At 55.0% G+C, this 23,288-nt stretch overlaps 4 protein-coding genes across 4 annotated transcripts; 3 read left to right on the top strand and 1 right to left on the bottom strand.

The window, feature by feature from the left end:
• Positions 1-144: 144 nt before the first annotated feature.
• ATP16 (uncharacterized protein) lies at positions 145-949 on the top strand (the record flags this gene model as incomplete). Its single annotated transcript, XM_083190907.1, has 5 exons — positions 145-234; positions 302-331; positions 444-597; positions 678-856; positions 917-949. The coding sequence occupies 5 exons, from the start codon at positions 145-147 to the stop codon at positions 947-949; spliced, it is 486 nt and encodes a 161-aa protein (XP_083054766.1).
• A 3,881-nt stretch (positions 950-4,830) lies between these two features.
• Positions 4,831-5,813, bottom strand: CGR1_2 (regucalcin; the record flags this gene model as incomplete). Its single annotated transcript, XM_083190906.1, has 2 exons — positions 4,831-5,312; positions 5,393-5,813. 2 exons carry the CDS (start codon positions 5,811-5,813, stop codon positions 4,831-4,833), a joined length of 903 nt encoding a protein of 300 aa, XP_083054765.1.
• Positions 5,814-15,813: 10,000 nt separating this feature from the next.
• Positions 15,814-17,283, top strand: ALD2_1 (mitochondrial aldehyde dehydrogenase; the record flags this gene model as incomplete). The annotated part of the gene is made up of 1 exon (XM_083190905.1): positions 15,814-17,283. One exon carries the CDS (start codon positions 15,814-15,816, stop codon positions 17,281-17,283), a length of 1,470 nt encoding a protein of 489 aa, XP_083054764.1.
• A 1,228-nt stretch (positions 17,284-18,511) lies between these two features.
• ACO1O0_001417 (Sar family guanine nucleotide exchange factor SEC12) lies at positions 18,512-19,967 on the top strand (the record flags this gene model as incomplete). Its single annotated transcript, XM_083190904.1, has 2 exons — positions 18,512-18,649; positions 18,705-19,967. The coding sequence occupies 2 exons, from the start codon at positions 18,512-18,514 to the stop codon at positions 19,965-19,967; spliced, it is 1,401 nt and encodes a 466-aa protein (XP_083054763.1).
• Positions 19,968-23,288: the final 3,321 nt, after the last annotated feature.

Genomic DNA, 23,288 nt, shown 5'->3' with positions numbered 1-23,288 from the left:
GTGGAGTCATGTGACTTCTCACGTGATATAACCGGATTTTCCCGCTAGCCGAACGGCGGTTTGCTGGTCGGCAAAGAATCGTGCCAACGACCTCATTTCGAGCTTCACCCTCAGCAACAACCCCCAATCGGTCTCACATCCATCATGAACTCGTTCCGCTTCGCCCGCGCGGCTCTCCGAGCTCGCCCCGCAGCCATGCGAGTTCCTGCCCTGCGGAGGACCTACGCTGAGGCCGTCCCTGACAAGGCAAGCTGCCTAAATCCGTCTCCCGCCACCGACTGCTAACCTTTTCTTCCAACAGATCAAGCTCAGCCTGTCTCTCCCTCATCAGGTACGCAATTGACGCGAATCAGACCGATCCCTCGAACGGCGCGACGCAATTGATTTCCGAACCGCCCACTGCGCAACAATGGAACCGACGAGAGCTAATTGCCGCAATACAGTCTATCTACCGGTCCCAGGAAGTCGTCCAGGTCAACATCCCCGCTGAGAGCGGTGAGATGGGTGTCCTTGCCAACCACGTCCCCTCGATTGAGCAGCTGAAGCCCGGCCTGGTCGAGGTCGTTGAGGAGAGCGGTGGTGCCAAGCAGTTCTTCCGTATGTCCGCCCCGGGATATCTAAGCGACAATGACAACAACAACAACAACAACTGGGGCATCGTGCTAACCGGGATACAGTTTCCGGTGGATTTGCCACCGTCCAGCCCGACTCCTCCATGAGCATCAACGCCCCCGAGGCCTACCCCCTTGAGGATTTCAGCGCCGATGCCATCAAGGCCCAGATCGCCGAGGCCCAGAAGGTCGCCAACGGCAGCGGAAGCGAGCAGGATATTGCCGAGGCGAAGATTGAGCTGGAGGTGAGTTTATGGAAGCCTGCTCCATTCCCGGATGACAATGTTGCTGACCCATCTGTCCAGGTTCTCGAGACCCTTGCTGCTCATGTGAAATAAGCATGGTGATTGAAGCGATGCGCTCCTTTGTACATCTACTTTCCTATCCATTCTTAGTACTCCGCCGGGACAATTTAATAGATACCTTGGCAACCTAACACCTTGTTCTGTCATTTTCGCGTGCATTTTGAGCAAACTTGCCCTCCATCTTTATTCTGAACTTGGCGGCCAATACTACCTCTGGAAAGGTAGGGACCGTCAACATCGAGAATCATTACTAACTTAGCTTGAGCCTTTGTCTCAGCCTCGATGACTTTTCCATCGCTACTGTTCAGAACTCCCCCGCATTCTTTTGCCCAAGAGATCAACGCCCGTTTCCTATATGACTTAAACAGACCATCGATAGCTGTGCTACATACGGCAATCCACCACATACCATGGCGCTATGGAGTGCTACTCGCCCATACGCCAAGAACGACTGCGTCGCTTAGAAGTTAGCATGCCGCTGGGGTCGCGGATTCCCAGTGGCCAACTCCCAGGCAGCCCCGGGCAGCATACCGACTCGCCAACCCAATACCAACACGCCCAGCCGAGGAATCTTGCCTAGATGACTAGACCTGAATAACTTGGATCAGCCATCCCGAGTTCTATCGGGTGTACTCCGCCATACGCGCACTGTTCCATTCCTCGCAAGGTGTGCCAAGGCCGGCCAACTGAAGCGCACGACGCAGCGACATACTCGAGATATTTGATCAGCACCGTATACCGAACTCGAAGGCCAGCTCCCCAAAGGTGCTTTGCGATGATTGCACGTCTGCTGTCGGGCTTCATCATTCAGCGCGTCTATTGGTGGCAGCGGCTCAACGTGCCCAGTCCATAGGCCTACACAACGAACATCGGATCTCATCCAGCCCAGCCCGAGCGCGTGCCGCTAGGGGGAACAGAAAGGGGATTCCTGGAGGAATATGAGAGACACCTGTGGATAATAACACCAACGAACGAACCGTCATTTTGTCTCGGCAGATCTCGACGCAACATCCACGCCGATCACACCACAAGACGCTCAAGCGCGTCTAAAAGCCGAAGGGTCGCCAAGTGTGGCAGACTTCGTATTACAGAATACCGTGCCGGGACATGCAACGAGCCCGTTGACTGACCTGTCAAATCCAAATCATAGATTCGCCCTAAACATGAGGACCACTGGGATCGGGGGCCTCGCTCCCGACACAACAGTGAAGTGAGGGGTTGTTGAGGCGCTATCCAGCAGCTGTCAGGGCAGCATATCGAGAAATAACGGACATGCTTCAGAGGGGTCTCTATGTTGTTTGTTATCCGCCTCTAGATGAAACCATGTGACAGGATGTCGAGCGCATCCTAATGCATTTAACACCCAGGTCAAGGCGCCCTGAGCAGGGATCTGTAAACCTACGGACGATTCAGTTCGGTTTCAAAAATTGAGGTCTAAGCCCTAAGTACTTTTTGAACCTAAGTCCCTGTTCTACTGGGGTTGGTGCGATGGCCGAACCCGGTCGTCGTCTGCCAGGACTGCGTGGTCTATCCCACCAGCTCGGCGCCCGACTACGGCAAGGTTAGGATCGAGGCTCCTAACGGACTGTTACGAACCTATCAAGCCCAGGGACTCCGGGGTCTACACCGTGGTGGACTAAGTCATTCATTGAACGCCAAGCTAATCTAGGGGGTGTATACAGACTTGAGGCAGAATAGATGTGCAGGTGAAGCTAAGAATTCATAGGGGGTGAGAAGCACTCTGTTTACGTTGAACCAATGTACCGACTCGGCCAACGTAATCATTCCCTGAATATCAATGAGTTGTCGGGATTTCCTTCGCCCTCCTTTTGTTGCGGCTGGCTGATATCTCGAGTCTTCGGTGATGCGCTCGAACAGGGAGGCGAGACAAGACGTCACCCACAAACCTGCCAACTCAAAATTTCTGGTGTCCTGTTCGGCTTCTCTACTCTTTTCCTGCCTTCTACTTCTAGCAACTAATATTCATAGCTTGTTCTTGTGCGAGCTATTTGTATATCGGTGCGTAAACTACGGCCCCTACCCTGTGCCTCACCGGAACCCCGATTCAAATAATGGTCTTTCTTCACCTGTGCTATATGGACAGTGGTTAGGTCCTTAGTTATTCCAGTTTTGGGGGCTTTCTTGTGCCTGAGAATGGGAAGTCCTGCCTATTTTCTTTGAGTCAGTCGTGGGGTCCAATGTCCGGGGGCGAGCAAGTCTCTTTCCTGAATGTCAACCCAGGGTCGACTTATTGGGTACCAGTACAGATTATTGAGATAGCATACACGTACGAAGTAATTACACGCCGACCCTACTCGGGAGACAATAGCTGGTCCTGGCAGCACCCAATCACCTTCATCCCCCATTAACAGCATCATCACCGCTGACGTGCCGTAAGCCGATATCCCCAGCCACGGACTCCCATGAAGGAAGCTCGGCGATAAAATAAGCGGTCTGTATCTATCTACCGTGAACAGATCCCATGAGAAAGTCCCGTGTATCTATGTATATGCTACTCCGTACGTGCATAGCAATATTGGACAACGCAGACTTGCATGGCCCAGGACTCCCCCCTTCCGGAGTGGGACCCGGCAACCGGGTTCTCGAGATCGGAAGATGGCAAGGATACTAGTTGGGAGACTATGCGTGGAACCCACCTTTGGTCCAGCTGGCGTCGTGGCGATGCCCGACGATCAACTCGTAGCTGTCCATCTGGTGACCTCGCGTGGGCTCGCGATCCTGGGCATCAACCGGACGGGGACCCAGCCCCTCAGCCTCAACTCTCAGCTCGCCAAGGTGCCAAGAGTAGCTGCCATTGCCAACGGCGTTGTCACTGACGAGGGCCGGTCAAGGACCTCAAGGTCAATGACATTCCGACGACTCGGTGAGGTTGGGCGCCGGTCGAGGAGCAGGGTTCAGATGGATGGTATTCGAGCGGAGTATTCCGCACGGAATAAGAATTGCCAAAAGGGATCGTGGTTAGGCCTCGAGAATGCCATGTTGACCTCCGGCGGTGTGGCCAGACCGCTTACGCTCCCTACCGACTCCCTACCAACTCCGTACATGACTACTCGTAGTATTCCGGGGCCGGAGGTCAGCATTTAGACATGTACGTATACGTATATTCGTAGCAACCAAGACTTCCCAATGCACCTGTCATGCATCTCGGGGGCTTGCATGGGATTGCATCGCACGAGCCTGTGCGGGTACTGCATGCGCGTGCTTCGCCCATTATCTGCTCACCGACGAACTCTGTGGAGAAGAAGCCACCAGCGGTGAGCGCCGTTGGCGGTGAGGGTGTTGGAAGGGGCACGTGAGCATCTGAGATTGGACATTGATCGCCGTCGTGGACTCGTACGCAATGACGAAGAAATCAGGGAAAGTCCAGCTAGGCTTTGACGGTTTTGACTGCTTGATGGCTTGTTGATGGCTTGATGACTTGCGTGGTGGGAATAGAAGTGGCTCAAGCCAAGTGGGCTGCAGCATCTCTGGACTCTGGCGTGCATGAACTGGGGTCGCTGATGATGAGCCAGGCTTTCTTCCCGTCTCCAGACCCGGGTAACGGGTGTCCTGGGCACTTTGCAAAGACTGGTCTTAGCCATGTCTAGCCAGGTTTAAAAAAAAAAGGGAGAAGGGGGGGGGGGGGGGGGGGGGGTGTGGGGGATTAACCAAGTCTCGTACATAATAGTAGTACAGTTACTAGTACTGTAGTGCTTTGCGATGCTGGATCTGGGCCTGGATGCTGGATCCTGGTCAAGCAAGAGCTGCAAGACGGTGCATACCCGAGAGTTCCGGCCCGCAATACTGGGATGACCATGCCATCGGTTTCAGCACCCAGCAATTTCTCGTGGGACTTAGGTTTGTCATTGGTCTTCGTACAGATCCTGTAATAATAGAGTGTGATACTCTTGTGATTACAGCTTGAAATCAAACAGCTCGAGGCCTTGGACACCCACGTCCACCCTAAAGACGGCCCCCCCAAGGGCCCTGCTCGTCTCGTCTCCAGAATCGTCCGATGCCGTCGTGATAATGAGCTCCGTCCCCGCAAACTGCACGCAGGTGATGTTCCTTGTCGGCAAAGTGATCTGCCCGATGAGCTTGCCGTCCGGGCTGATCTTGAGCACCCGGCTCTCGCCATACACGGCATGCCAGATGTTGCCTTCCACGTCCACTCGAAACCCGTCCGGATCCCCTGAGCCGTCATGCTGGTAGAAGACTCGCTGGTTCGTGACAGCCCCCGTGTCGGTACAGTAGTCAAACGCAAGGACCTGCTGAGGCGTCGAGTGTGTGAAGTACATGGTCTTCTTGTCCGGAGACCACCCTACTCCGTTTGGAATCGTCAGGTTCTGGAGAATCTCCTCGGGGGCACTCTTGCCGTTAAAGCGATATAGCGAGCCTGGAGAGACGAAATGCATCAGAGATATTATTCAACACGCGCTTCACAGCTTCAGGAATTAAGCCATAATCTGTCCGCACCTTCGGGCTGGCAGTCTCCAAACGCAAAGTCCGTCATTGAACCGAGCCAAAAATGTCCATGGGGGTCGGCGCCTCCGTCATTGCCCCGGAGACGATCGTTCGAGGGCTCGGCGAATCGAGTCAGCATCTCGTACGACCCTGTCTTTCGGTCCAGAATGGCGATGCCTGTCTTGGTCCCGATGAGGATGCGATCGCGGGGATCGACGCCAGCAATGTTGCAGGTCACAGTCACAGAAACATCGAACTGGATCGTGGCGAGGGACGACGGACCCTGGTCGAGTGACGCCGTGTGTATCCGCTGCTTCTTGATGTCGACAAAACGCACGGAGTTGGTTTCCTTCTCAAAGAAGGGCCCCTCTCCCAGCCCGCACTTGACATCCAGCCACGGGTTTTCTACCTTCCATTCCTGAAGGCCTGCCATGTTGGATTCCTGCGGCGATACGGGTTTGGCTGTGCTGGTGCGTCTAGGCGGTGGTTGAGTGATGGTGACTTGGTGAGGGGCAATGGCGGGGCTAACTGTCTTAACTGTCGGTCAAATTGAATCGCTTAGGTTCGTTGTACTCGTACGTAGGCGAAACCGGTCCGTCTTGGTTTGCGAGAGATATCACCCTGTTTTATAATAGTATATCCTCTTGCTGGACCTGATGGCTAATGCCCCTTGTGGTGGAATAGCGGCCCTTGGCTCCGATCATGTATATTATCCGGGTTCGGCACGGATGACGAAGACCCGTCTGGTCCACTTTGGCCTGGACCTCCCTAGAGATCATGAGCATCCATTTGCAGAGTCGGCAAAAGAATTCGCCGAAAAAAAAAGAAAAAGGTATAAGAAAGGTGGTCGTCTTTCCAAACCCAAGCGACGCTTGTTGCTCATCCAAATCGGAGCTATTTCTAGGTTCTGGAATGTCGCCAGCGCAAGGTTCGCGCGCCTGGCACCTGTATCTCCCACCCAATATCGCATGATTAGTGGGGACCACAGGCTGAGAGATGCAGCTATGGCTGTCTATCCATAGTTGATGACTTTCTGTTGCCGTGTCGAAGTTGTGTGTGTGTCATGAGAATGCCTGTGTCTGTGCTTTGCGCGGGAGAAGGCTGGTGCATGATGTATTATTGTTACCCGTGGGAGACACTTATGCCTTATGCATATAGGTTGTCGTGTTTGGAGGCGCCTGGCATATACTCGTATTGTGGTGTCGGATATAGTTGGAGAAGACAGCCTCGACTGCAACCTGATGCTGGTCTCATTTGCTGGTACGGAGTAGTAGTACTCGTGAGCCATCCATCCTCACGTGGCGGCACGCTGCTGTGGATGACCCGTGGCCCCCGGGATTGGAGACACCTCAAGTGCTTTGACCCTCCCGCCCGCGTTGTCTTACATAGTAGGGTGTTTAGGTGTGCGAGCAGATTGTAATACGTTTGTGTTCATTTCATCCGATCTGGCTTGTGGTACAAGCGCAAGTGATACCAGAGCTGCGGTCCCTGTTGGCGCTACTTTCGACAGGTCTTCATGTCAGGCTGCCATCGGGCATCAAACAGACACTAACAGGTGAAGGTGTCCGCCACCCTTTGGTGGTGGCCACGTCGACGTCGGGGTTGCAGCGTGCCATGCAATCGTGCATCATCTCCAGGGCGGCTGCATGCACGCTATCATCCGTCCGTGCTGTCCTCGCCTTGTGAAGCCACGTTGGATGCCAGATATGAGTAGTTTGCGACGCGACTTCGTCTGGGGCAACTGCCGTTGATTTCTGAGTCCTGGACGGGATCCTCCCTGAAAAAAGAAAGCGGAAGGGGTCACTGTTGGTGCCCATTGTTAGCTGCGTCATGCAATGCACGCCATACCTACGTGCACAAGTCACTGGGTCCGGCTTTTGGGCTCCGCAGAAGGCGTCAGAGGCGTTGAACACCCCCGAAAACTATTACGGAGTACGTCCGGACGTATGAGTACGTACGGAGTACGTTCACCTAATTGTCGGCAGGGAAAGCCAACTTGACAGGTGACGACAACGCGGAGAGAGACGGAAAGCAATAGAAATTTGACCGGGGTACATGACGAAAGACCTTGGAAGAAGGATCCCAACAATTTCGAATCGAAATGAAGCAAACTAATACGTAGAGTGCCAGGAACGAGGAACGGGCCGGGTACTCAGGAATGACCACAAGGCAGGGGCCAGGCATCATCGGTATCTGTCTCCCCCGGTCAGCAATCTCTTGAACCCTTGTGACATGAATCGGTTGTGCTGCAGGCTGCAGGTCTTCATCACCTCGTAGGGGTGTGCGCGGTCGACAGCGACTGAAGAGAGTCCGTCCCAACTCTGGCTGCTGATGCGAGAACACGTTCGTACTAATTCCCATTTGGGAGAGCTTAGGGGCCCATGTGAGACATGCTTCTGTTTTCTTGACGATCTTTTGATCGTCCTTTGTTAGTTGTCAGGAGCTCAAGGACTCAGGTAACCAGGCAAGAACCAACAGGCAGAAGAGGCTGATCGCCGGGCCCAGTTTTCAGAAGCCCAGGCGCTGATCATAGTACCCGTTAATGGTCGTCTTCATTTCGATGCCAGGGCTGTCTCACTAATTGTGACCACCTGCAATTGTCTGCATGGGCAGCTGTGAGTTCAACTATTGGTCATTCTAGGTTATTATTCAAAGCTTCGCTTCGTCCACGTCCCTAGACACGTTCACCCAGCGTCCGGTGGCTGAGAACGTGGCATGAAGTCGGTGGTGGCGCCTCCACACACTGACTACCTTGGACGCGCCTTACATAGTATAGTGATGGTGGTTGTGAAGCCTAAGGTCACTAGCATCGCTCGAACTGAACCATCAACTAAGCGGGGGCTGTACTATGTACGAGCAATAGCACCTGGCCAATTAGTCATTAAAAACTGTCTCGAACCGATGAGCCTTTGAGGGTTGTTGGTGCATGACCAGCAAGGCTTGTCTCCTGAACCGTATCCGTACCACAGCATCGGAATTCGGTGTGCGCAGATGAATGTGTTGCATGTCGTACTGGTACTTGGCCGAGCCTTGCAAATACATTATACAGGTTGTCGAAGTTCTTATTCGTGGTATGCCGAAAGGCTTCGTTGTTGGTCGCATATGGGCCGCAGGAGCATCATCTTGGGACAGGGCCTGATCCTGGCAGCCACAAGAGGATGTGCGTTGTGACACTGTCGGGCGTCAGCCGCCCTGGCATCGGGGAAAAGCCCACCGCCTGGCCCCTGTAAGCCCCGGTTCCTGAAATGAGATGGCTAGTTGGTGTGATATCATAATCCACTACGTACTTCCTACCCAGGGAAGTTGGGGGGACTGGCGAGGCCAAACTCGTAGTCCAATTGATGTGCCCTTCATCGTCGACCACTGGGTGGCCTTTTTAAGATGATTATGTCATACTGCGTAGCCAGTCGACCTTCGATCGAGTTGTCGCAACCAGGTGTGATTCGAGACTCGAGGCTTCCTTGCCGATGTAAACACCAAGAGTCTAATGGGACCTCGGGAGTCAAAAGGCTTCTCTCAACTATGGAAGATACGTTGGATAGGTAAGGCCGATGAGTGAGGCAAAACAAGGCGACAATGACGATGCCTTGGCATGAAGGTGACGTTGTCGCGTTGGCGCGACTGCAGGGGTGGAAAGGAAAGTCCGCTTCTAACTTCGTGTTGCCGCGAGGGGCTAACGTCCTGAATGGGCAAGGTTCTCATCCCCTCCGAGTTCAGAAGAGGAGGGGCGGATGCTGGCTGAGGTGAGAGTGACGGACTGACGGTGACAACGGTCGAGAACAAAATGCCCCAACTGGTAGCCGTTTTTTTTTGTTGCCATCTACGACGATCGCGTCGCGTGCTCACGAATGGGACCATCCTAAGGTGGGTATAGGTGCCAAAGGCCTGGAGGCAGCAGTCAACTGCTAATAAAAGTCGCCAACAGGGATGACTGGGCCCTCATTGCATCCATTCCAACTCGGCTCAAGTTTGGCTCAAGTCCATGAGCAGATCGTCCCAAAGCGGTTGGGAAGAAGAATCAGATCCATCCGGTCCCCACTAGGGATGGCATCACACACGTCTCTGGTCTGCAGGACAAGCAAGACATCTTCACCATGTGGGTTCGGTGGGTGTGGACACGCACTTTTTGGCTGTCCATTGATGGAGATCAAGTTGACGGGCGAAGCGTGCTGCTGCATGCAAGTTGCATGAGGCACCAACAGGCACGCAAATGGCCAGTTGGCGCGATGTGTGATGAACTCGTGATGGAGGTGTTGTTCCTTTTGCGGGGTTGAATGGAAATGATGGCAAACGATGGGGTAGCCTCAGGTAAGCGACTCAGAGGTACCAGAGGTCGGTGGTGCGAGTAAGGTACGGGTACGGATACTCGTAGTACCTTCCGCGTCGCGATATCCGAAGTACTTCGCGGTGGTACTACTACCTTGAATGGGCTTTGGCGTATTTTGGTTCTTTCCTCTGGTCGAGTCCGCTGCGGTGGGTTCTCGTTTTGATAGGAAGGAATGGACGAAGCGCCCGTTGCGGGTGGAAAGAGCAGAGCACAATGCTCTCATTTGTGTGACCGGCAGAAGTGGAGGCTTGGGATATTGCAAATTCTCTCGTCCTCATCATCCATAGAGGTATCCTCCTTCAGTGGTCATTTCCGGCGCACGAAATATTATTATGATCATGTTCCGCCCGTCCGTGACGACGCCGATGTCACTAGCCGACAATATTGAACCTCGAATATAACTGGAGTCGTGCGAGCATTCCGAGCATTGTGCTCCGTATACTCCGTACCTAAGCGCCGCGATGGAGCGGGCCGTTGGTTCGGTGCAGTGCCAGTATGTGCAGGGATCAGTGGGATGTCTTTGACCTTTGCCAATGCCATGTGAGCGTGCGCCTAAGAGCCCAAGGCAAGCCAACTAACATTCACGTACCGTAGATCACGCCCCCGGTGGCTTGGGTAGGGATACATGATTTTCGGAGGAGGGGGGGTGTTTCCCGTTCGACACACAGTACGTACGGAGTACACTGCTCTGCACGACTAGGCACGCTCTCTTCTCTTCTCTCCTCTGCTAAGGATAGGATCGTCTAGTGACAGATGGAGATGCGGTCCCATCTATCAATCTCTATCATTGATAGTTCGTCACCGCGAGCCCCAGGCAGACCCTCCGACATGGTTTGCTCCTCCTGACCGCCTCGTGCCCAGAATTGGGGTAGTAGGTACGGATACGAAATAATACTACACCCTCCAGGCCATCCTCGGGTTGATCCCGCTCGCCCGTCCCCTGCAAACCATCTAGCGTTGCGGCGTTGGTGGCTGGCGCTTGTGGTGATGGGTCCTGGGTTAACCCATTTGGTCTGTTGGGTGGTGACTGACCAGGTCAGGGAACTCACCTGAGCGAGCGCTGGAGAAAATCTCGACGTCTATCGATCCGCCTTCCAAGGTGCCTCCAACAATGGTTAACGCATGTTCCCCATTCAAGTGCCTGCACGAAGTAAATAGTGGCACCCCTGTACTCGATACATCGACCCATCAACAACAACTAGGGCCAGGTTGCTGACCGCTCGGCAGGTTCGAATCAGTTCGGAGTACGTACTGAGCACCGATATTTACACCCATTTCTCTATTACTGAGGGTCCCCGGTAGCCTCGTCCTTGGAATCCGTCGATGCCATTGCAGAGTAATATACGGAGGTACACCAACGGAAGACGACGAGAAGCACTGGAGAGGCAGTGTGGTGAGACAAAGGAAATGGTATAATCTCAAGAATATGTCCTTTTATCACCTCTTCCGGACGCAATCAAAGGTATTCTGTAGACACTCGTACAACGGATAGGATAACAGCAACATCACTCGTCCATCCAGCCTAATCAGCCCAATCAGCCCAGCCTGTAGTAGTCAGCTTTCTGGGCACTGGAGTCGTCCCCGTTGCTGATGGGGTGGCCCATTCAGCCGCTAGGGAGGCTCAGGCGCAGGTTACGGTACGTGCGGTACCTTTCCACGTAGCCTGACACTAGTAAGTATCCTTGCCCGCACAAACACCCCTGCTTGCATCCTCTTTATCCCTGGACCCCAATCTTCTGGTACTAGCATGCATGGGTCGCCTCTATGTACTCCGTACTGGTCTTGTTCTGCGTGTGGATGGGACCCATGCCACGCTATGGACTGGCTCCAACAGGGTCTGCAATGGGGAACGGACCGCCAGCTCGTGTGATAGCAATGCTGAGATTGGCGAAGAGGGTCTGAAGATGGCTGCTCTTAATTCCGCGTGGCGGCTGTACGAGCACTCTCATACATGTCTCCAACAAATCTCCAGACTCTACGTTTGGGAACCCCCACCAAACTTCTACAAGATCCTTCGGTTTCTCTTTGATCACCTATCACCGCTAGTCGTTCACTTTCGCGGGTGTTATTTGCGTCCCGTTTGTTTCTGACTATCCGTCTTCATGGGCGCTTCTCGTTGGCCGGGCCATCGCTAACGTCCTCTTCTTCTCGAGACATCTTGGGCTAGGAGGAAATCACTTTCACCTTCCCGAAGTTGTAGACCGTGGGACTTTATTACCATTACTTTTTGGCACTGCGGCTTCCCACCCTGCCACGGAGCTCATCTTCTTATGCTCGTGGTTTAGACCGCCATTACCACACCTATCCCCACGGTCTCAGCGACTAGCATATTGACAGACGGCAATATCGAGACTGAGCCAGCAGCCTTAGTTGCTAGGTCGGATTTGATACGAGTAGGAGCTACTTAGGGGGTGGTTGATGCCTGGCTGTCCATTCACTGATCACGAATCACCTTTTGTGGTATGAGTGGTTGCCTCTGACGCCGTTCATCCCACTGGCCACCCCATCGAGGAACGTCCCACTCTTACCAATACTGCGCCTCTACCTCCAACTTCAAACTCAGCGATTGGAGGCAGTTGCCTGTTACACTACTGTTCTCTTCTCATCTTTTAGCGTCTGGTGGTCGTCTGGCAAACATACTCACTCTTCCTTAACCTCTCGAACCCCGCCTGTTGTCCACTCTGGGGAAGGATCCGGCTCGTGAATACCAGTCCCCGCGTCGAGAACTCTTCGGTACAAACTCCATTTACAGAGGCCACATTCCGCTTGCCACCGCCGAGTTACCAAGGAAGATATCTTAGTAGACCAACCCTGAACTGTTGGCTGTTGCGGTCCTGTGGCGAAGGACGAGAGCTTTCTCCGAGTTTGCTCCCGGTCAGCAGAAGGGACGGTTTGGGTAGCCATCCCCAGCTTGTCCCAGGCTTCCTCGCCATCATTCTGGCGTTCCCATCGACGAGCCTGTTGCAACAGGCGTCTTCCGGGCAAGACAGTCCGGCTTCTGTCGCTACCGATTCGACGGTTGCTACCAACCCAAACTCCCCCCAAACGCCGTCCACGCCACCTTGGTCATCGACGGCTTTTGGCCAGCAGTCATATCCGAAAACTTCCTATCACGCGCCGTCAACATCGGAGAGGGAGACTCAATGTAGAGGTCCCTGGGGCCAATACCACGCTGGGGATCAGATTTCGATGTCGGAGAAGGGTAACGCGGTAAACCCTGGCTCCGGTTTCCAGACTCCGGGGTCGTCTATTCGGGACGATCGGGGCTCGCCCAGAGGGCCTCACCAAGCCGCGCAACGAACTGGAGATGTCAGCGCGCACCACGACTATGGGGCTATACCGCACAGCAATGGCGATCAGCGTGTTCAACAGGCGCCGCAGAGACTGCTTGGTGTCCACAATATTCTAAACCCCCCCGGATCTCATATAGTCGCCGAGGGGGATCCTACTCATCTGTCCCGCGCTCGAGAGCAAGGAGATATCAGCCATTCGCCTTCTCCTGTTCAGCATGGCCTGCCACGCCCATTCTTCCCCGGCCAGCACGGGGCTGGGTCGCTCCCCGGGACACCAGTGGCATCAGCGATGCCTTTAGTAGCTCCGGGAGGCTCTGGGCGGACCTCTCCTTCGAATTACCCGCACCCAGCACTCCAAAATCCAAGGAGGATACTCAGTCCAAAGGGACCTCGAGGTGCGAATATCAGCCATGGTGTGCTCTCCCGGGATCCAGACCCTCGCTTGCAGCCCCGAATGGCGAGTGCATCTCCCGCAAAGCGCCCATACGAACCCGATCCGACAGAAGACTATAGGGGTCATCCGATGGCAGGCCATCATTCCTCTAGTTTACCACATACACCCATAATCCCCGGGGCATCGATCTCCAGGTCTTTCTCTCAGCCCGTTACACAGCCGCCCGGAGGCCCTCACGCTCCCCCAATGGCAGTACCACCCAGGGAACACCACGGCCGGCCTTCTGTGTCGCCGATGCAGGTGCCGATGCAGTCCCCAGGAACCCATGGGGGGCGAACTTTTGCACACTCTGGTCCCCCTGGCCCACCGGGGGGACAAAGGCCCCAGTCGTGGTCCGAGTCGATCCGCCAACCTGTCATCGCAGGAGAAGCGCAGCAGGCTTTCATGACACTCCCTGGTAGCGATACACCGATTCCAGTTTCTGTTGACACCACGCAAGCGTCTAGGAAGGCGTCGGAGAAGCGGCAGCGTAACGCCAACGCGTCGACTCGACATCGGGCGAAGAGGAGGGCCTTGCAGGAGGAGAACGCGAGGCATCTTCAAGAGCTTAAGGACGAGAGGCAGGAGATGGAGGTGAAAATGGCAGAGCTGATGGAACAACGCGACTTTTATCGAAACGACCGAAATCGATTGCGAGACATTGTTCGAGCGACGCCATCTATATCGGACCTCGCCGCAGCGCCACCCAGCCCGACGGGACCAAGTGAATCAAACCTCCTCAGCCGTACACATCACGCGCCGACTCCGTCCCGAGAGTATAGCAGCGAGGCGTCGTCGGCAGAGCGGCCGGCGCAACGACCTAGGTTAGACGACCGATCCGACACTTCAATCCCATCCTACGGAACAGCACCCACAGGGGCATCTGGGATTCACACACCGATGCAAGGCTCGGGGTACGGGGTACCCCCACGGCCGACATCTGCGTCGTCTTCAAGCGGGGGAGGAGAGAGACTCCCCCCTCTAAGATCGATGGAGGGACCGCCACCGACACAGGGACCTCCCCAGGAACAGGACCCGAGGACGGGGCAGTGGGTTCCAATCCAGCCACGGCACTACGAGACGGGGTGGGCAACAGGTCCGCGGAGGCCGAGCGATGGTTCCCAGCGATAATGGAATCAATGAAGAACGGTCGGCCCCGAACTGGGGACAGGCTCTTGTGTCACCTCGACATCCGACAATTACTTGTCGACCAATCGTTCGAGGAGCGCACTATATGCTGTCTTCAGCTTCTTCAGCCAACATACGCTACCAAGGCGTGGCAGTTTTGATATAATATTTGTTAATATGGACAGCTTTGCATTGTCAGCAGGATACAAGATGCGAGGGGACACATCGCTTCGGGCAACCGACAATCTCTATATCGCTGGATATGGTTGCATTTTTGCATTATTATTTCTTTTTTGTTTTGTTTATCGGTTTGGCTGGTCGAATACACACGAGTCCTCATGGTCGGGAGCACAGTCCGGCGTTGACGGTCCCGGCGAGGGCAGAAGCTCCTCTACGGGCCTGAATGGCTTGTACATAAGACTTGCTCCCCCGGATAGAGAGCTAATTCCACGCCTCATTGATCTATCCATCGATTGCTCTTGGGCGTTTCGCCGTCACGCAACTATTAGGTTCTGCCGGCGCGGGGTTGGAGATTGCAGGAAGATACCACGAAAAGGATAGCGGGTACGGGGCGCGGCTGGTCAAAAGAAAATTATTTGGTGTTTTGGGTAGCATCATTTTTGTTCAAGGAGACAGCCTGTCTGTGACACGGTCGAGCTTCTATTGCTTCTGGTTGTCGCAGCTATAGGAAGGACGGACGGTTGACTAGATTGGAAACATTTTGCAGGGACGACTCCACCTGCACAGATTGAAGGATTAAACGGGAGTTACGGGGCAAAGAGAAGTCGAGAAACGCAGCTACCTAATAATACTACTAGTAGTAAAAATAGAAGTCTTTGAAAGATGTCGCTTTAGGCCTGTACAATGTGCGGAGTGCCATACTAAGATTAACATGCAGGAACCCCTAAAACAATCCCCCACAAGTTCCACAACCCCACAATCAACTTCACTGTTCCACACATCGACCTGACAGCTTCACCAATTGGCAAACGGTGCTTCCGCTGTCACCATGGGTTGACGCTCCCACGACTTGAGGCTTTACTTCATCCACCGGGGGCGATGATGCAGTCGGTACTGGGAAGGGTCGCGTTGCGCCCGTTAAGAGGCTGCGGCTGTGCGATGGTGACGAGGAGCTTCAGCGGTTCGAGGGTCTTGGCATCTAGGCTCGATGTCCAACTCGGCGCGTCGAATGGGCAGACATGGACTCAACCGCTTGGGCTCTTCATCGATAACGAATTTACCAATAGTCAGGATGAGAGGCAGATTACCACGGTCAACCCATAGTGAGTCCGGTCACGTCACCACCCATTCACCAGCGAACTCCTCGACTAACCAGTGGCCACCGTCAATCAGCACCGAGGAGGACATATGCTCCGTCTTTGCGGCCGAGGCTGTAGATGTGGACCGCGCTGTCGCATCGGCGCGCAGAGCACTGGCAGATCCATCCTGGAAGCTCCTCTCCGGGACCGAGCGAGGGCACCTCATGACCAGACTCGCCACCCTGGTCGAGGACCACATCGACACGCTCGCCGCCATCGAGACCCTCGACAACGGCAAGCCGCTGTCCGTCTCGCGCTCCTGGGACGTCCCTCACTTCTCCGAGGTGCTGCGCTACTACGCCGGCTTCGCCGACAAGAATCCGGGCAGCATCGTCGACGTCGGCCCCTGCAAGCTGGCCTACACCCTCAAGCAGCCCGTCGGGGTCTGCGCCCAGATCATCCCCTGGAACTACCCGCTCGCCATGGCCGCCTGGAAGCTGGGGCCCGCCTTGGCCTGCGGCAACACCGTCGTCCTCAAGCTGGCTGAGCAGACGCCCCTGTCCATGCTCTACGTCGCACGCCTGGTCCGCGAGGCCGGGTTCCCCCCCGGCGTGGTCAACATCATCAACGGCCGGGGCGTCGACGCCGGTGCCGCGCTGGCGGGTCACGACGGCGTCGACAAGGTGGCCTTCACGGGTAGCACCGCGACGGGGAAGCACGTGATGCGCGCGGCCGCGGGCAACATGAAGGCCGTCACGCTCGAGACGGGCGGCAAGTCCCCACTGGTTGTGTTCGGCGACGCGGACCTGGACCAGGCGGTCAGATGGGCGCACGAGGGTGTCATGGCGAACCAGGGCCAGGTGTGCACCGCGACGTCGCGGCTGCTCGTGCAGGACGTCGTGTACGAGGACTTTGTTGAGCGGTTCAAGGCGTACACGGCACGGACGAGCGTGTTGGGGGACCCGTTCGACGAGGCTACGTTCCAGGGCCCGCAGGTCTCGGCGGAGCAGCAGCGGCGCGTCCAGTCATACATTGACGGGGCTCGGAGCGAGGGCATATCGGTTCACCAACCGTCCGCCGCGGCTTTACCGCCACGGGGTTTCTTTGTGTCCCCGACTATTTTCACGGAGGTGGACCCGTTTAGCGCCGTGTTCCACGAGGAGATTTTCGGACCCTGCGCGACTGTCTCGCGGTTCGGCAGCGAGGAGGAGGCGCTGGCGGTGTGCAACGGGTCGCGGTATGGGCTTGCGGGGGCAGTGTTTACGCAGGACCTGGCGCGGGCGCACCGGATGGCGAGGGAGATGGAGGCCGGCATGGTGTGGGTTAACAGCAGCAACGACTCGGACGTCAGGGTGCCGTTTGGAGGCGTAAAAGAAAGCGGGCTGGGGAGGGAGCTGGGGGAGGAGGGACTGAGGGGATACTACAATGTCAAGGCGGTGCATATCAACTTGACGGATCAGTAGGGCGTGGGGCTTTAGAGGGAAAGGTGTAGATTACCTTAGCATATTAGAAATGGCATGGGACTATTAGACAATACACCGCTTCAAAGGCATAATATCAACAAGCAATCGGGGAGCGAGGGACAAGGGCAGGCTCATGTGATACAAAGACGGGCTTGTTCTCCTAACAGTCTGGTTGCAAGAACCTGGCTGAAGTATGCAAAGCGTGCGCGATTCTGTGTCGTCCTGCCCGACGCAGCAACCTTCTCATAACCCGCCAGAGAGATCGTGGAAGTATTTGCAAGGCTTGGGCCAGATGGTCAGATAAAAGAAACCTATGTGTTACAAGGCGGCCCAGGTGGTACGTGAATACGGTATCTAGAGGGAGGACGCGTGAGCTACGAGGCTGTGCAATACTGGCGCCTCCGAACGTTTATCTAAGTAATAGGCCTATTTCTGTTTCTATACCTAACTTAGGAGGTAGAGTTGTTGGAATATAGTCTTTGAATTTATATGTGTTTTTGAGTTTGTTTTTCGAGTGTAACTCTACCCATGGTATGCTTTATTACCTACTATGTGTTTAATGACGGTATACTACCATACTTTTACCTCTTTAAACTATTACCTTAGTAGCTATGGATTGTGGCCTCAATGAGCGGAATAGTATCAGTAGGGGCATGTATTATACAATTCGATTGTTGGAGGGCCATACCTGCCTGCAGCTGATCATCAATAGAAACCAAGCCTATGAGCTTAGGCACTACTTAGTCTCTACTAATTTGGATCGGGGAAATGGATAGGCTTTTCGAGGGATAAAGAGGTTTTATTTATTTATTAACCCCTGATAAATGAAGTGTTTAAGCCTCCGGTTAGGCGTATAAGTTGGGTGACGTATTTGAAAGGAGGTAAGTTACTACTTACTACTATGTAGGTACTTGGGCGCACTTGCGTGGCTGGCGGGTAACGTTGATGACAGTATTAGCTACTTCTGGTTGTGTGCGGCGGACTTGGGGCGAGTCGAGATGTTCCCGGCTCGACCTTCCGATCGCATCCCTGTCATTGACAACAAACCCCCGAAAATGTCACCGTCTGAACATCTGGCCTTGACTGCTTTGCCTTTGCACCGAGCATAAACAGAGCAGAGCACCTCGAGTTCATCACAACAGCGCGGAGCAGCACTGCCCAACTACCCTGACCCCTCGGGACCACCTAGAGACCTTGCGACCCAGCGGCCACTGGCCCAACGTCCGCCATGGCGAACCCATTCCCTCAGGCGAGCATCGAGCTCGACTGCCCCTTATTCGCCGTCGACTTCGACCCCCAGGACCCCAATCGCCTCATCGTTGGTGGAGGCGGCGGCGCCAATCGCTCCGGCGTGGGCAACAAGATTGTACGTTTGCAACCATCGTGTCTCAGCACCTGACTGACAGCTCGTGCTGGTGTAGACTGTCCTCGAGACAACCACACAAGTCCACGAGACAGCGACGCAAGAAGAGCTGCGGATAGCCGCCGACATCGATCTCTCCCGCGATGAAGACAGCGTAATGTCCCTCGCCATCGGCGCCCACAAGGGCCGTACCACATACCTCTATGCCGGCATCAACTCGAGCCCCGCGTCCATTGCCCAGGGCAAGAACGAGCACTTGCGCGCCTTCGCCATCGAGCAGGCCAAGGCACGGCAATCCTCGGGCGAAAAGCTGCCATCCACCAAGATCTCCGAGCTGTCGCGCAATGCCATGTTCACCGATCCCGACGAGGGCACCTTCCAGCGCCTCCTACGCATCGTCGGCGGCCTGGGCGCCGCCGCCACGGCCTTAGGCAAGGAGTCTCAGCTCGCCATCTTCGAGGCAGCTGGCGCGAATCCCAAGCTGAAGGGTGTCATGGACCTTCCCCAGGACGCGGAGGACCTCGACCTGATACAGACGGGCGACAACGAGTTCCAACTGGCTTTTTGCTACAAGTACGAGCTCTACGTCGTCAACATTGGCAAGGATATGAGCGATCCCGAGCTGGTTTACACTATGCCCGAGGAGAACTCGGAGCGCCCCGCCTTCCGCTCCATCCGCTACCTCTCGCCCGACTTCATCCTTGGCGTGTCGAACCTGCCTGGCGGGAGGGGTATCGTTCTCCAGGGGCTCAGGCTCCCTAAGGCCGGCCACGACACTTGCAGACTGGCCGCCACGGCGAGGATACCCAAAGCCATCAAAGCCATGGCTATGGCCGTTACCAACCTATCGCCGCCCTCGTCCCCGACAGCCGCCCTTGGCGAGACCCAGTTCCTCATCGCCGTGGCGGCCAACGACGCCTCGATATCTCTCTACACTATGGAGCACACCATCTTCGACTCCCTCATCCTCCTCACCAAGCTCCATCCACTCTACACCATCAAGGATGCCCACCCCAGCGTCACGGACCTCGCCTTCTCCACCTTTATCGCCCCCAAGGCGCACTCCCGTCCCCAGTTCGTCAAGCTTGCCAGCACATCTCTCACGAAGACCGTCGCCGTACAGAGCATCCCGCTCACCAAGTACATTGACAAGACGCCGCGGAACAAGAAGGGCCCACCCCGGCCGGTCCGCTATGTCGTGGCCATGAAGTCTCGCGGCCCGTCTGCTATGCCCATCATCATCATCCTGACCATCATGGTACTTATCATGGCCATCCTCGGACAGGCCATCCTCCAAAAGTATAGCAACCATCAGTTATAAAGAAGATTTGCCGATTCTGGTATAGTTTTTGCCTCGGAAACCAAGTCTTGAGGATGCATTTTTAAACACTCTATTCTTTGTGACCGGAAAGGGGACGACTGAATTGTTAATACTGTGTAATAAAATCACATTGTCCAGCCATCGTACCATCACTCTGGAGATTGAGATTGGACGAGGCCGAACTACGTCGGCGGCGGCCGTGCGCACAGAACTAAGGCCTGAAGAGAGCGGCTCCTTTGTTTTGCAAACGAGCGGGTATTACTGATACGTACTCCATTCGAGGTAGTCTTCCGTATCCGTACTATTATCTGCATGCAAAGCTGTATAGTACTATACGAAGACGAGAGTTGATTTACTAGTGCTCTGTGCTAGTATTAGTGGGTAGAGAAAGCAGCCTCCCTACCTATTCGTACTTATTAGTAATAGGCCATCAATGGCATTTCATGCTTTGGGCCAATTTCACTTGTTGGAGATGATGGCTGGTGGCTGGCTGCAGGTCATATGCAGGCAATTTTGGCATTGGGAGGGGGAAATCGAATTTCAGAAAAATGACACACCCGACGACCATTGACGGTTAGTTCCGCGGTACTCGTAATATGTCATCCCCAAGTATCCTGTGCGTTGTTCATAGCCTTGTTCTCGGTGCTTGGTTGTTATTATTATGTATAATAAAATATGAGACCAGATTGGCGGTATCCCCGGACCCCACGGACAACCGGTTAGAGCTGGAACTAGAGCTCTCGTCTCTTTTTATTTTGCCCCTCGGATGGTTTGTGAGTCGTCGAAGCTGTCAAGCACTCCACTGCGCCAAACAGAGAAAAACCGGGGTGGTGCCAATACTAAGGTGCGGGATGAGTATCCGTACGGAGCACGAATACGTGTAATGCTACATAGGCACACAAGTCGTCGCACACAAGTTGTCGCAATACGTGTTGCGTTAGCAGAATATTGCAAAAGAGCGAAGTACCTGACAGGCAGGCTCGAGAGGACGCCTCAGCCCGAGTTGCCACGACTTACGCGTACTTGTGCTAGTATAATGCAAGCTGAAGTTGTCCGACGGGATTTTCTAGTCATGTTTCAGATATGCCGTTGGGGGAGTGGAAGTTGAAGGGAGGCGGAGAGCGCTGGGGGGGGGGAGAAAGCGAGCTCGCATCACCATCATACAGTGTGGCGCTCAGAGGACAGTGGTGTTTTGAGGCTGGCACTGCTCAGACGCTGGCTGGGCGGACCCCTAACTGGGAGTCAGGGACCGAGATGGGGCGCCACTGACAGGGTTCGCCCCGGCTTCGAACGTCCCTTGGTACCTAGTAGGTCTTCCGACCCCCGTCTTCTACCAGCGTCCAGGGCCATTGACACGGCCCTAAAAGGTGTCACCATCAGTACTAGTAGGTGGTTTGCCGTACCGTTCCCCTCAACATTAAACCATGCCGGTTTGACCACCAGCTAAGTTGCATCTCACTTGAAATTAAGGTTGGGCGGTTTCGAATGGGGAAAAAAGGAGGGTAAAAAAAAAGGTGTTGGTCTCTGATATGCAACTGACTGGCAACTGCAAAACTCTGGGCCCCTGCACTCGTACTGTGCCTCCAAGGCGCATCGACGACATGATCGACGCCGCACCTGGCAGTTGGCACCACCCTCACCACGGTCTCGTGCACCGGTTTGGCCAAGCTGACAAGGCGTCTCGGCTGGGCGGCCTCGCGCAGTATAATAGCGCTTGTTTGTACTACGAAGTATCCTGAGACTAGTGTACAGTTATCCTGACATGGTGGGAAACCCATATTCACCAGGACTGGCATCGTGTTGCCGTGTTGTCTTGGTGAATTGATCAGTGCCAAGGTGGTGGTTGATTTCCTCTGCTGTCTGTCCCCTGGCCCCGCTGGGTCGAATTGCCTGCAGCCAGCCCAGCAAGGACAGTTTGATGCATGTCCCCTGTCACGAAATTCCCCTCGAGGTAGCCTGAGGCCATCCTCTAGCTGACATGCCACTGTTGAGGGTGGCGCATCTGTTAGCAGCACGGTTGGTAGGTACGCGCTGGGGTTGGCTGGTGGTGGGACAGTGGCTCGTGGCGGGAACATGGGTGACGGGTGAATTTGGGTGTCTCATCCTGTCTGTTTGGAAGCTGGCTCGTTTTGCCTCCCCTCGCACCTGCGCAAAATGTTGCCTGTCATGGAAGTCATGAGATTCCCATGGACATACGAGGAATAAGGCCGAGGAGCCGATCGCATCGCGAATTGCGAGTTGCGACAGGCCAAGCAAAAAGATGAGGTGAGCCTGGGTGAGTGTGGCTCGTGAAGTGTCGAATATGGAGCAGGACGATCCCGTGCACCCACTCCTTCCATGGGATGGATCCACGACCATCCATGCCCCCCGTCACCGAGATCAGGCTCCACCAGTCCATGTCCCCTTGCCGCCCGCCATCAACGACACATGTAAGAACACAGGCAGTAAAACTACGAGTATAGCCACCGACACATTCCCATCGCCTCCCATCCGCCATCCAGCGCCGCCCCATTGTCATTCAGCACCCACCACGCCTCGAGGTGCCGTGGAATATCTCCGCCCCGTAGGATGCGGGGGAGAAAGGCGAACGGGAGGGTTGGCTCTAGAGGTCGGGCCTGACACCAGTGGCCTGGTGGAGGGGAGGAGGGGCCTTGTGCCTTATCCAAGTCCACTACGCATTTCATATTCGTACCAGCTTGACTTCCATGGCCACGAGTTAACAGTCCTCCCTCTGCGACACACGGGCGACTTTGTTTCCTAGCTATCACAAATACGGAGTGCGGATAGTCGTACTGCTACGTGTACTACTGCATAGTACTTGTAGTACGAGTACTAGTAGTATACTCAAGTGCTTGCGGTGCGACCATCTCAGCCGGTACATAATAGTAATTATAATAATAAGATCAGATCGTCTGGGCAAATTTGCAACAAGGAACAGCGGCGCCTGTTTGCTCAGGTGGCCAGGTGGCCAGGTGCCGGTTTGTGCACGCATCTCGCTCGCCTTGGCCCAGACATGAGGAAGTGTGCTCGGATGGAGGAGTCCTGCGAAGACGCACGTAGTAATATTTGTAGAAATGCTGTTTTTGCGCCTGGTGCAGACTCGAAATAGGTACTCGGGGGCGCCACACCGCGCAGGGACACCAAGGACACCAATCACTCGGACAGATGTGATGTGGCCTCGTAGCCCAATGGGTGGCATCACTCTCAGTACTTCGTACGTACCGGGACGGCGTTTCAGGGTTCAAGGTTGGAGTTGGGCGATGGTTGACGGGTGATGGGCAACCCCAGCAGCCCAACCCGGGCAGCCCAGCCCACCACCGC

Source organism: Amphichorda felina (genome assembly GCF_050947745.1).
Source record: "Amphichorda felina strain 45539 chromosome Unknown scaffold_1, whole genome shotgun sequence".
Classification (NCBI taxonomy): Eukaryota; Fungi; Ascomycota; class Sordariomycetes; order Hypocreales; family Bionectriaceae; genus Amphichorda; species Amphichorda felina.
This window is presented reverse-complemented; position numbering and strand designations above follow the sequence as displayed.